Source organism: Hippoglossus hippoglossus, chromosome 6 (assembly GCF_009819705.1).
Source record: "Hippoglossus hippoglossus isolate fHipHip1 chromosome 6, fHipHip1.pri, whole genome shotgun sequence".
Taxonomy (NCBI): Eukaryota; Metazoa; Chordata; class Actinopteri; order Pleuronectiformes; family Pleuronectidae; genus Hippoglossus; species Hippoglossus hippoglossus.
Genome location: NC_047156.1, coordinates 16,454,670 through 16,468,695, shown reverse-complemented (window position 1 = coordinate 16,468,695; position 14,026 = coordinate 16,454,670). Strand labels below are relative to the sequence as shown.

The following is a 14,026-nucleotide window of genomic DNA, read 5'->3' as shown; positions in this document are numbered from 1 at the left end:
GTCAGATTGAGGGCATACATACATTATTTCCTGCTTGCAAACACATTGTCTGCAATGAAAGCAGTCATAAACAAACATGACACACATCGCGGCGAGGAAAAGCGCTCGCTGCTCGATGTGTCATGTTGTTTGCTCCTCTGTCCAAACACAGTGCCACCCAAGTCCTTATCCTGGCAGGCTGCACACCTGAGGAGGATCTGCCTGTAAATCTGGAGGCAATTTGTCAACGTTGTTGTAAACTTGCGGCTCCCGGGGTGTGAACCACGTTTTCCCCCCTATACTAATGTACTCTGCAGACTATTCACAGAGCCCTTAGTGGTCTGATCTCCACGACTGGGCTGTGATCGATGAAGAACTGTGATCCCAAGGGAGTCATGGGAAAGGCCGGTTTGTTTACGCTGCACTTTCTCTGGGGTTTCTGTGGCACTTTGATTTATACGATTGCTGCTTTGCACCACGGGCTTGTTATTCGCAGGCCTGCACACTCCACTTTATTCATACGCACCCAATGTATTTTAATGCATAGAAGAAAATTGGCTGCGGATCTGATAGCTGCTTTGACCCCTGAGATGGGAGCGAAGAGTAAAAAAAAAAAGAAAAAAGGGCAAAGCTGGAAGAGAAATCAGACATTTTGTTTGGAGAATGAGATGTGAGCCGAGACCAGAGAGTTTTTCCAACCTACCCCTTTTTCCTCCCCCCATCCTCGTTCCACCTCCTTATCCTCTGCTCCAATAAATACAGCTCTTCATCGGGGCCGGGACTGACAGCACAGAGCACAGGGTGATGAGAAACCCTTTTCCTGACGCTTTTTTGTGAGACTGTAATGTATGCAAATCTCAATTAAGACCTCCTGTGCCCTCATTAGGCCAGTGAGGCTCAGGCAAGGGAGGGGTTAATTAAAACCCATCTCGGGCGTTAAGGCTTTCGGGCCGCTCTCAGAGCACCACTCGGAGGGTGATCAATACCCAAGCATATCATTATGATTTAGAGGCAGTGTTTAACCATAGCTCTAAATCAATTTCACCGGGTCTGGGGAGGAAAAGGAGGAGAGGAAAAGGAATAATAAGCCCCTGGGCTGGTGAGGGGAGGAAATGTTCTCATTCTGCATTAGCTCGCTTCCACGGCAGACAAAGGCTGCCTTCACATCTCTAGTATTGTTCAATTTTATTGTCACGGCAACTTACACAAGCCTACAGCGAGGTGGGGAAAAAGCAAAAGAAATTAAGAGCAGGGTGAAAAACATCAGAAGACAAGGATACGTTATTGCCTTTTATTTCTGTGTCAAATACGCACTGGTGTCAGCGAGTTCACGGTTTATTTCACCTGACTCGATTGTGTGCAGTGAGGGGGAAGGGGTCAAGGCTGAATCCCGTTTGAGCGACAGCAGAGACGGACGGGAATCAAAGCCGGCGTCGATCATAACCTGGGTTTCACCGCTGCCTCAGAGAAGCAGAGGGATCACCCAGAGGAGCCGTCTGACAGGCATCACGCAGCGGAAAGACTGCCTGAAGATTATAAGATTACATCAGACGGACGTGCAGCAAAGTACAGACAAAAGACGTGAAAGAAAGGCGTTTAACTTTTCTTTTTCCAGTTTGGAGGTGTTGCCTCGTCGTGTGAATCTATTTATAATTCCTCGGAGAAATCACTTTTTAATCTTGCTTGTTACCCATTCTCAATCCCGGCTATCACTATGGGAGAGCAAATTAATAATCACACTATAAAGCAAAGAGTGCCGGTTCATTTCTGCCAAATAATTAATTTTCTTCTTTCACCGAGACTGCAATTATCACTGCCCCCACAGATGTTTTCCACTTCAGCTTGTGCAGAATGTGGAGAGATAAATCCTGAGTTCTTTTTTTTTTATATCTGCAGCTTGTTGGGTTAAACTAAATGCCTCCGTGAAGGCTTTGTGGTGCCTCAGATATATAGGTACACGGGGTCACGGATACAGGAGACACCTGTGTTGTCTCCTAATGCGAGGGAGGCATTCTTCATTAAGCAGGAGTGCTTCCAGGGTGGGCCTTTCATCAGGTAAAGTGTGTTTATGTCAGACAGAGAGCTGCCTGATGGGAGCAGAGGGCTCCTGCGTCTCATTACATTAAGAAGAAGAAACTCCGTAGTAAAGGGCATGCGTTGTCAGTTAATGCACACGGAGCCGTATCTTTAAAATGCTCTGAGATCACCCATCTGTCCAAAGATAAGGAGTGATGATAAAGAATCTGTCTTTCTGACTGTGAGTGTGCGTTTGTAAAATATTAAAAGTCGTCACAGTGTGTGAAAAGAATGAGCGGTGTCAGGTTGGGTTGACGCTCAGTCGACCGACGTTGTAGTTACTCAGGGATTGTTGAGAACTTATACCTGGTACGCTGCGTCTGAGGGGATAATACAAGGATTTACTGCTGGAATTGGGCTCAATGAAGTGACGGGCGCGCGTGTGTGTGTGTTGTACGTTTGACTGGCAGAACTCATTAAAATGTGAGCAGGTGTTTACTTTTTTTTGCAGAGTTTTATTTCCTTGGCAGTTTTCATCAAAATGCCTTTTCCAGTGCAGGAGAAGGAGAATCCGGTGAGCTGGATTCATTAACTGTCACGTTTCTCTGTTGTTTTCTCCCAGGGGCAGGGAGAGGCTTCGGCACGCGGGACGACCATGGAGGGGGACTGTCTCAGCTGCATCAAGTACCTCATGTTTGTCTTCAACTTCCTCATCTTCGTAAGTATTTCTCATGGCCCCCTCAAAGTCACTTGATTCTGCGATCTCTGAAGTTAGTGTCAGTCTAATGATTTAAGATGGGTCTCCGGCTGCCCCCCTGCGCCACTGACTAATGGAGCCACATTTGCATTTCATTAGACGGAGGCAATCTTGATTCTATCAAATTCTCTTTTGATTAGATTTCAGTGTGCTGACACACATCTGAGGCTCACTGTGCCATGTGGAGTTTGTGACTGGCACCTGACTTTATCAGTCTTGATCAGACAATCAAGGGTAATCCTGTTAGTCTGAGCCTGTGAAAAGGGGGGGGGGGGGGTCGTCTGAGTGAAGACAGTTTGTCTCTTTTCCTGCTTTATTAAGCGCAACCAGACCAGTTAGAGACTCTGCTCGGATGCAGTAGTTCAAGAGTGAGGTAATAATGCATCCAGCAGAGCAAAGAACGAACCCGGCCGTTAGCGTCGCTCAGTAAAAACCACAGGTTTACTTTCCCCATCTTTAGTGTTTCTGTGTCCATTTCACACTAATGTAACAGGACAGTACTTTTTTAAACCCAATGAATGAGCTTTCAAAATGGCTCCCTCCTCTCCTCATAGCGCGGCCTTTTCCCCTGAGCTGATGCTCATTTGCAGGAGTCCAGGTCTCTCTGTGACAGGAAGGAGGGGATTGTGGAAAAGCTCAGACCCCCCCCCCCCCCCCTTCCTCAATACCTTCTTTTCTTAATTACATAAGTCACCCCACAGTGGCTGCAGATGAAAGGGAGGCTGGGAGAGGATTGAGACTGCAGTGCCTTAGCAGGTTGGGGGGTTAGTTGAAGCAGAGTTGATATCTCCACCCGAGCACCCCACCCCATCCAGATACCCAGCCTCTTATCTCCGCTCTCACCTCACTCTCAGATTTCTTATCTTGTCCTTCTTAAGATAAGCACAACTTTATTTTTCCATCATACGACATCTTGTTGAATGTTTCATGTGCCACTGGGGACTCCGAGCGATCCTTTGAGTTCCAATTAATTTCTAAAATGCAGCCAGTTTCTGTTTCAGCCTAACAAGCGTCTTCTTTCTCTTCATCAGTTAGGGGGCTCGTTCCTCCTGGGAGTGGGAGTGTGGGTACTGGTGGACCCCACAGGGTTCAGGGAAATCGTGGCAGCCAATCCGCTGTTATTCACCGGCGTCTACATCATCCTGGGCATGGGAGGAATGCTGTTTCTCCTGGGCTTCCTGGGCTGCTGCGGGGCCATCCGCGAAAACAAGTGTCTGCTCCTCTTTGTGAGTTGGCCGACAAATTTGAAACGTGTTTCTGTTACTGATCTTGTTTGTGTGCATGTGTGTAGATTATTCCGTCTGTCAGTTTTTTTGGACTGTCATACTTGAAACAGAAAGTCTAAATAGCAAAATGCTCCCCTATTTGCCTTCGTGCCTCAAACCTCATACATAGTTAATGCTGAGTGAAGCATCCACAGCCAGAGTGTGATTTTGTTTTTGTGACTGACATGCAGTTTTTCCTGATACTCATCCACCTTTTCTGACTCTCCCTTTTTTGTGCCTTTTTTTGTTTGATTGCAGTTCTTCATGCTCATCCTCATCATCTTCTTAGCAGAGCTGGCTGCTGCCATCCTGGCCTTCATATTCCGGGAACATGTGAGTTGCCACAGCATTTATTCCACCTTTGATCAGCAGCAGTCAAGATTTAATAGTAAAATATGCCCGTAGCACAGAGGATCAGAATCATTAAATCTGGCATTTCTGATTAAAATCTTAATCATGTGTTTCTATTGTGAAACGTTCTGCTTTAACAACTCTGAAGCCCCTTTATTGGTCAAAAACCCCCACTAACATCTGGCTTGTGTCTGCAATGGGAATGGATACAATTGGCATTCAGTCCTGGGATAAATTACGTCTTAAATGCAGTAGAGACAGGTTTTTTATCATCTCCGATCGGCTGTAATAGAAACATGACACCTGGGTGAAAGCGCTAATTTTTCCTTATTCCTCCATATTTCGTCTAGACGTTGAGCCTGCACTTTTTCTGTATGCCGTTACGACGTGTATTGAACTTGCGAGCATTGGTGCGTAGACAGCCGTTAGAACGTTTGTGTGCGTTCTTGACATCAAACTCACTGGGGAACAAAAAGCCAAAAAGGCAAACTCCTCCTCTGGCTATGGGAAAGGAGTCGATAGACTTTTTTAATGGGTTTACCCACATTTAAAAAACACTGGTATGCCGGCTGATTTTAAGGTGAAAGCGTTATTAGAGTGCTCCACATTCTGATAACATTGTCAGGCAGGATGTCCTGGTTTAAAAAAGGATCAGAATTGATGCAGCAGAAGCAGAAATGTCCTCGTTTCTTTATTGCCCTCCCAAAACCTGGCATTTGCATTATCCAGCTTGACCGCTGACAAAAAGGCTTCATACAACAGTTTTCTCATATGTAGTAGTCTCTCATTAAAAGGACACAGAGCCCTCGTGTCCCAGTGATGTGCTCCGACTTTAAAAGAAACAGATATTATTTTTATGGTGACTCTAACCTCTTTCTGTCTGTTGCTGTAGCTGACCAGGGAGTACTTCACCAAGGAGCTGAAGAGACATTATCAGGGCTTCAACAACACTGACGTCTTCACCTCCACATGGAACGCCATCATGTCTACAGTAAGGCCGCAGCACACACGGCGAAGAGCTCACACACTGTAGTTGTTGAGGCTGGCGTGGAGGGGATATATTTTATAGATAAAATCCCAGACATTTAGGTCAATCTTCTGGATTGTTGCGCACACACACTGGAACACAGGCCAGTGCACAAAAAGGCACTCAGCAATAAGGGTCCATCCATTAGTTAGGTGGTTGATACTTTAAGGGTCACTGAGGGGCTGGGGACTATTCCAGCTGACACTGGGCGACGGGCGGGGGGGGGGGAGCTGGACAGGTCAGTCTCTCGCAAGGCTTACATGTAGAGACAATAAACAATTCACACTCACACCTACTGGCAATTTATAGTCTCTTCATTAATCCTTGACTACATGTCCCTGGACTGAAGCTGGAGTAGCTGGAGAAAACCCACCCAGGGAGACCATGCTAACGCCTCCACACGAACACTGGGGCCTTTCTGTCGTAACAAATAAATATCCATCGCTGACAACTTGATCAGAGAGATCTGATCAAGTTGTCAGCGCTAACTTCAGGTCTGAACAGAGATGTGATCACTACAACCACATCGGGAGGTGGTCTGGGACACATGTGGACATATTCTTGTGAATTCAAATGTGTCCTTGGCCACATAAGAACGACCACCTACTCACCTGACGTCTTCTGACCTGCTGCAGTTTCACAATGATCCTGAACATTTGCACATATAGTGAGGAAGTGGGATCAGATCACAGTTGGTCACAGGAGACTTGCTCAGGATGCATTTTAAAGCCAGGTGTGAACAAACGTACTTAACACTGACCACTTGTGATCAGATCTCTCAGGTCTGAACTGGACCTGCGTTTGAATTCAGAGCCTCCTTGCTGTAAAGCATCACTGCCAACCACTGCATTGCAATGCAGCTGTGCAATAATGGTGGATTCCCCCCAGTCTCTCCTCTCTTCAGTTTGACAACTGTGAGGTGATCCAGCATTAAGGGTGTCTTCTCCTCTTCTCTCCTCTCTGCTTCTCTTCAGTTTGACTGCTGTGGGGTGAACAGCCCAGAGGATTTTAAGGACAGCCTGTTCAGGCTGATCAAACAAAATCATATGGTGCCGGAAGCCTGCTGCCAGCGTTCCAGTCAGACCGGAGAGGTGGCCTATATCAACCAGGAGCAGTGCAGTGCAGGCAATATGATGTTCCGCAATAACAAGGTAACTTCTGACATCCACTGTGTCAACCTCTCTCTCTCTCTCTCTCTCTCTCTCTCTCTCTCTCTCTCTCTCTCTCTCTCTCTCTCTCTCTCTCCCTCCCTCCTGCCAATCCACCTCCAGGCTTAATTAGAGCAGGAGACAGTTGAGGGTTGACATCCAGGGTCTAGCTGACTCCTCCATGGCTGATTAGCCTTTTGGTTGTCATAGACCATCTTTCTTTGTGATAAAGTGTGGATTACCAGTGTATGTATGCATCACGTGTGCAAATGTTTACGGATGTGTGTATACCTGGGTAAATTGGAATTTACGGTGGAGCATGCGAGTATGCACCACTGCAGGATAATGGGCAAATGAATGTGTGAGATAAGGTTTGCATCACAGTTACACACCTACACCCACATCAGACCAAAGAAAGTCTCGGGGAGAAATGTAATTACTGGGAAAACTGATAGGATGTTTCTTTTTTACTGCACTCTCCACCTGTCGTTTTTCAAGCCACTAGAACAATGTGAGCTATCCACGATGTGTGTCTCTGTCATTCACACAAAGAAGCCTCATTAAAAGCCAGTGAGGCTGGAGGCCCTGCTTCCCACTCATTCAACACAGGCCTTTTGTTCAAAGCCTCACTCAATTAAAGCTGTGATGTTACTTTAATTGTCTCTGTAATTCTGCAGGTTTAAAGCCCATTGATTCTCTGCTGAACACCGTGTGTTTGTGTGTGCCCCCGCAGGGTTGTTACTCCGCAGTGGTCGACTACTTTGAGCTGTACATCTATGTGGCTGGAGCGCTCGCCATCGTGGTTCTGACCATCGAGGTAGGACGGTTTTTCATTTCAGTCCAGCCATCACACGTGCTGCTTTCTCTGTCTTTCCAGTAATGAGGATGTTCATTTCAGAAATGAGGAATTCTGCATTAGGCTGATGATTTCTCTTTGTGTAGTGTTCTCTTAAAGCTCTTTGTGTGGCAAGCTCTCCATCTAGTGGTGAGACTCGGTGTCACAGGATTTAACTGGGCTGCTTTCACATTTTCTGTTTACAAATGTTTTTTATTATGGAGTTTTTATTTTGGTATTGTTATATACTGTCAGTAATGTGAAATAATATACACACATATATGTATCATTTTACAGTCAAGTGCATATAGTGGTGTAAGTCAAGCTCTCATCCATATCAAATTGAATGTTGTCTTCTCATGTTCCTGTTTCTCTCCTGTAACAAAGCTTTGATGGAGATCATCCAGGGTTTAAACGAGGCATTTTATATATTTGTAGGTGTACTGTATATGATGATAATAAGGATGTTACTTGTGTTATACATCCTTTGAGTGAGAAAACTATGCATACATTTTGATATTAGCCTGATTAAAGCAATAGTGTGAATGAGACACAGCACAACAGCATTTTCTGATTAACTTAACCTGAACAAGGTCTTACTCAGAATAAGCAATAATTGAATCAAAACATGTGGAGTGTTCTGATCTTTGTCGCATTATTTAGGAATGTGTACATCTTAATTGCACTATAATGTCCTATAAGAGTTTTACAACATTTTTCCCCCTGATCTGGATCCACACCAAAGTTCTTCTGTGACACGCACCCATACTTCCAACATGTTTCGAGCTAATTTGTTCAGTAGTTTTTGCGTAACTTTGCTTTCAAACAAACCAACCAACCAACAAACAAAAGGACAGGTGTGAAAACACAACCTCCGTGGCGGAGGTAATGATTTTGTTAAAAACAATGTGTGACATTTTTCTGTGCTCTACTGATTTACTTTTCCTATTTTCCTCAGCTCTTCGCCATGGTCTTTGCGATGTGTCTCTTCAGGGGAATCCAGTAGAGCTGCTCCGTCTGTGAACTTATTTCTTTAAAAAAAAAAAGGGATTTCAGGAGAAAAAACACACAATGGACACTTGTAAATTTGTTGATCTTTTTTTCTATTGGCTAATAGGTAGAAAAACCCAACTCACAAACTCTTGTACTTCACAGCTGGACTTTTGAGGTACTGGGTGGCAAAAAAAACAAAAACATAAATACACACAAACCGTAGAGAAATGTGGGAGATCAGAGACACAACTGATGTAAAAAGATTTCTGTGAAAAGTGGAAACAGTGATTTGTGGACCAGGTCTATCACAGACTGGCTGTAAAGTTGACCGGGCATGAGGACCAGGTGAAGCCTGAGCAGAAGGCACTGCACTGACTTTTGGAAGAAGAATATTTATATTAAGTAAAGTTGGCTTAATTGTAAAAAAAAAAAAATGTACATGTTTTATGTACACTTTGGTGGCTGTTACCCCTTTTCCCTTACATACTGTAAACTGTAACACACTCCCTCCTCCACACGCCTTTTTTACAGCCACTCCTTTAATGTTGTATTATATAAGCTCTCTGTGTGTGCGTGTGTGAGTGCGTGTGTGTGTGTGTGTGTGTGTGTGTGTGCGCGTGCGCGCGTGTGTGTGTGTACATACTGAATGCTCTCTTTGAATGTGTTTGAGCTAGTTTGTGAGCATGTGTGAGTTTGTGGTTCTTCATGACCCCTCCCAAGCTTGAAAGCCGACTTCTGATACTTTTTTCTAATCGTGTGGTGATGTATATTGCAGTAGTGGCTGTAGCCTCTGTGGTCCTAGGCGGTGAAAATGTACATTAAGTGTATGCATTTGTATTAGGTTCTTGAAAAGTCAGTGACATAAATGGCATTTTAAATGACCGTCCTTGTGTTTTTTTCTTGAACTGGCTGCACATGTTTTATTTCTACTGCATATTACCAGTTTTATAAGAAAGACGATAGCATTGCTTAATGCTCTGAAAACTTTTAATATATAATTTGCCTCATGACAAAATCAATTGTCTCATTAAGCTGTAAGACCGAGATATTTGTCAGAAATGACAGATTTTCTGCATGGGTGATTAGTGTCGTTCACGATCAAATCATTCTCCTCTGCTTCACCTTTTAGACATTTCAAGTATTGAAACATGAAGGATGGTTTCGTTTGCTGATGAACCAAATAATAAAATGTGGTTATAGGATCCACCCTCGGCTCTTGGTCTTATTGTGGTGTTTAGATTGATTTCACCTTGAATGCGTTAGTGTATTGATTTTTTTTTCCTCCTGCATGAAAATACATGATTAGCGTGAACAACATACAGTAAGAATAGAAAAGCCGAGGTAAGCAAGTAGAAAATGTAAACATTGCAGCAGCAACAGCAAAGAAAAAATGTGTAAAAGTGAATCACACAATAATGAACGTAAAAACAGTTAACGTTAAAACTGCACAATGAATGAAAATTAATAGCATCATTTGTGATATTTGTATGAACACTAGCATAGCATACTCAGACAAGATAAATTGAAAAATATGATAAAAAAATTATTGAATAAAACAGCTGGAGATTTTAATAACGTCATAATGTCAGTCAACTTTTATCACTCTCAAATATTACATGTTAACAATAGTTTACCCTGATACTTCCCACCGAAGTTATGTCAAATTTCAAGCTATGAGGTTTCATCTGCCAAATGAGGATGTGCCTGCACAGGATGAACATTTTGTAAGGTACAAAATTACCTGTTTTTGGTAATTGTGGTCTCCTCCAAAACACACGTGGATGGTTAAGCTCAAGCAACAAGACCTCAGATGGATGTCTCAATTTTTGTTGAATGATAAATAGAGTTCTCAATTATCATAAATTGCATTAATTATGTAAAATAAGACTTAAGGTCAAACTAAATACACATACTGGCTTTGTTCACCTATGTAGTGAGATTAGTGCCTTGTGTAAGAAGTGAACAGTTTGGAAATAAAGAATAGGAAATACAGGTCGCTCTGTTCTATCTTGTTTATTTTATCATCTTCACCAACACTTTTTGTGTTGAACTGATATTGGCTCCGGATGCTTTTATTTTTTTCCTCTACCGGATGTGAGCGAAGACCCGCCCCTGCCTTGCCCCTGATTTGCCCAACCTGATATTCTTCCTTAATCCTAACCAATCATCGCTCCTCTTTGCTAAAATTTTACCCAATCAGAGGCAGGTTAGGGACAGGTACTCGCTCTGCTCACCTCCGGTGGGAAATATCGAACTGAAGTCATATAGGGTGAACGTGAAGGAAGTTGAAGGGACTAGAACTTCCGGATAAAGTGGAGAACACGTGGTACAAGACGAGTAGTGTAAATAAGGCCTTATTTCTTTCGGACTTTTAAAGTTGAGAGTTAATACAATTGACGATTGTCATCAAAGAAATCACCAAACACAGACAAATGTTGACTGTGTGGGTGTAGGTTGTTAGTCTGAGGTTTGTTGTTGAAGATAATCCACAGGAAGAGATGCTGCATGAGACAAGAGGCCAATGACAGACGTCTGCAGTCTACATCTGGTGAGTCAGTCATTCACTACATGGAAATTACAAGTAGAGATAATAAAGAGAGATACATGAAGAAATCTACTAGTGTTATCCTAACTTGCAGTGATTGTACTGTGTGATGCTACAGGTGTACTGTCACACCAAATAGACAAAACTGTACCAACTCCTTTAAATATCCTATTGTATCATAAAATCATCAGGAAGAAGCTAAAGATGATCAAAGTACTTCAATCAAAATGCAAAACAGTTGATAACATTAAAAACACTAAACAATGTATACTGAAGACAAACTGCAGTGTGTATTAAATACATGTTAGACAGGATTAAAACAACAGTTTGTTAACTAGATTGTAATGGTTTGTTTGGGTTTGTAGCAGCATACAAGTGTAGCTGATACAGCCAATCATTACACCGCAGAGCAACCAAAACATACACTACACGCTATTTAAGGTTGTACATCTACAATTGAGTGATATGACTGGCAGTTAGTATGCAAGCCTATTGCAGAATAGATGGGAGAAGGTGAAAGTGTTTGTCAGTGTTGGACTTGGCTACTTCCTGGAAATACAATACCAGTGTGAACCATAGGATGAAGACGTAAAGAGAGTTTGTTGTGAGGATAGCCGACACCGGTGTCGATGGGGTGTCAACAAAACCATGTGATCTCTGCAGCAGAGTTATTACGTGGTGTACAGCCTCTGTATATTTTGATGCAGAATAATAAGCAGAAAAACTAAGTAAACATACCTTAGTTAAGTAGATACATAGTCTGTCAGTGCCTTTCAAAATAATATAATTAAATCTAATAAAAGGATAGTGCTGCAGAGAATGTGTGTTTTCCAGCTAAAATACAAAGGAATAAAATATAAATAGATATTTAGTTTTTTTTACATATAAATGTTTGGTTTTCATCGTTTTGATTGTGGACCAAACATCAGCCACAGCGCTGGTTGTCTGTTTGTTCAAAGTTTATTAAAAAAGAAATCACAACAGTCACAAAAACTGCTCTTCAATCGGCCTTTGAATAAACACGTGTGTAGCTGATAAGAAGAACAGTTCTTGAGATGTACAAGTCACATACTGACAGAGCTTTCTGGAATCACTAGACAGAGGAAAGGTCACTGTTATTGATAGATTGTTCTTTTTTATTTTCTAACACATACAGGTAGATGGAGGGTGAGGAGGGGAGGGGGTTAAGGTGTAAGGTAGTGGGGGGAGCTGGGACGAGGGGATGATTGACAAAGCAGAGGGAGAGAAAGGATGGGAGAGGAGATTAGGAGGGTTTGAAGTTGAAGAGAAAACAGGGGAACCTCCTCCTCGTCGTCCCCTCATTCTCCTCCTTCTCTCTCTTCTTCCTTTCTTTCTTTTTCATCTTCTCCTCCTTCTTCCTTTCTTTCTTTTTCATCTTCTCCTCCTTCTCGCTCTTCTTCCTTTCTTTCTTCTCCTCCTCTTTCTCCTTCTTGACCCTCTCCTTGTAGCTGTCGGTCCTCAAGGCCTGTTCCTGAAAAGACAGAGACAACATAAGTTTCATTCTTTTCTTTTTCAAAGTCTGGAAACAAATCAACAATCCAATATTATTCAATCAGAATGAGTTGGTGTAACGTACCTGAAGCACAATGTTCTGCTGGATCAGGAGTTTTATGTCGTCCTCCAGCTTGATTTCCTTTTCTATGGACTCCTTGTGCTCGGTGGACCTCCTTTCATGTAAGTCTCTCATTTTTTTTTGCAGCTCCTCTATTTCCTCGGACCTGCCCTCATTTTCGAGGATGTATTGCTGCAGCTTGTCCTCCTGGAGCTTCAGGTCTGCATTCAGGGAGATGACCTCGACCTCTTTCACTTTAAAGCTCAAGTTCATGTTCTTGAGCTCCTTCTCTAGCTCCTTGTCTTTGGCTTTTTCCGACTCCACGAGCTGAATCAAGCTGGTCACGTCGTCTTTGGACTTCAACAGAAGTGAGGCAGAAGACTCCAACTTCTCGACCATCTTCTTCCTCTCTTCTCCCCACCTTTCATCTAAGGCTCTATTTTTTTTTTGCAGCTCCTCTATTTCCTCAGACCTGCCCTCATTTTTGAGGATGTATTGCTGCAGCTTGTCCTCCTGGAGCTTCAGGTCTGCATTCAGGGAGACGACCTCGACCTCTTTCACTTTAAAGCTCATGGTCATGTTCCTGAGCTCCTTCTCCAGCTCCTTCTTTTTGGCTTTTTCAGACTCCACGAGCTGAATCAAGCTGGTCAGGTCGTCTTTGGACTTCAACAGAAGTGAGGCAGAAGACTCCAACTTCTCGACCACCTTCTTCCTCTCTTCTCCCCAGGAAATATTTTTCATGGTGATCTGCTTTTTGAGAGCAGCGTTTTCAGCCCTCAGCTTCTCCAGCCGTGGGTTTTCGGCCTCCAGGTCTTTCACCCGGGCATTTTCAGCCTTCAGCAAGGCATTTTCAGCCTCCAGTTGGCCGTTTACCACCTCCAGCTCCTTCAGCCAGGCGTTTTCAGCCTCTAGCTCCTCCAGACGGGCGCTTTCAGCCTTCCGCTCCTTCAGACGGGCGTTTTCAGCCGCCACCTCCTGCATCTCCCTGTGCAAGTCCTTGAGTTCTCGGCAGAGCATTTTGCTCAAGCTGCACTTGTGTGGCTCATCTCCTGAGCTGTTGATCCTGTCCATGTCGAATAACAGGTGCTGCAGCGTAGCAAGAAGGTTTCTGTAGAGTACTTTCAAATGTTTGTAATGTAATGACAAATGTTTCTCTTAAATAGGTGAGCTAGTTTCCTATGATCTGTGTCATTCTACACTAGTATGACTTTGAAGTTGATCAAAGGAGGATTCCTATCAAATGAGGATTCCTTTAATCACAGATGAAGACCATAGACTGTATCAACCATAGACTGTATAGACCATAGACTGTACCAACGGGTGACGTCACGGACTAGGGTCCGTGACGTCACCCGTTGGTTTCTGAAGAGTGAAAATGAGGCTAGTAGTAGGCGTTCACCCGGCGCCATCTTGCCGGTGCTGACTCCTCCTAGTTCCTGGCTAACCAATAAATGGGCAAAGAGGAGGAGCGCGAGTGAAGACTGACAGCTGAGCCACGCCCGCAGAGCTCAACGTTACCTGGTTACCTGGTTAGCTC

General features: G+C 43.6%; 1 protein-coding gene across 1 annotated transcript in view; it reads left to right on the top strand.

The window, feature by feature from the left end:
* Positions 1–9,578, top strand: part of tspan18b (tetraspanin 18b) — a 38,503-nt gene extending 28,925 nt beyond the window's left edge. The window contains exons 3-9 of the mRNA XM_034587594.1: positions 2,618–2,713; positions 3,784–3,978; positions 4,276–4,350; positions 5,261–5,359; positions 6,370–6,546; positions 7,277–7,360; positions 8,337–9,578. Of these exons, the coding sequence (XP_034443485.1) occupies positions 2,618–2,713; positions 3,784–3,978; positions 4,276–4,350; positions 5,261–5,359; positions 6,370–6,546; positions 7,277–7,360; positions 8,337–8,384 (774 nt within the window). The 3' untranslated portion in view covers positions 8,385–9,578. The remainder of the gene's footprint in view (positions 1–2,617; positions 2,714–3,783; positions 3,979–4,275; positions 4,351–5,260; positions 5,360–6,369; positions 6,547–7,276; positions 7,361–8,336) is intronic.
* Positions 9,579–14,026: the final 4,448 nt, after the last annotated feature.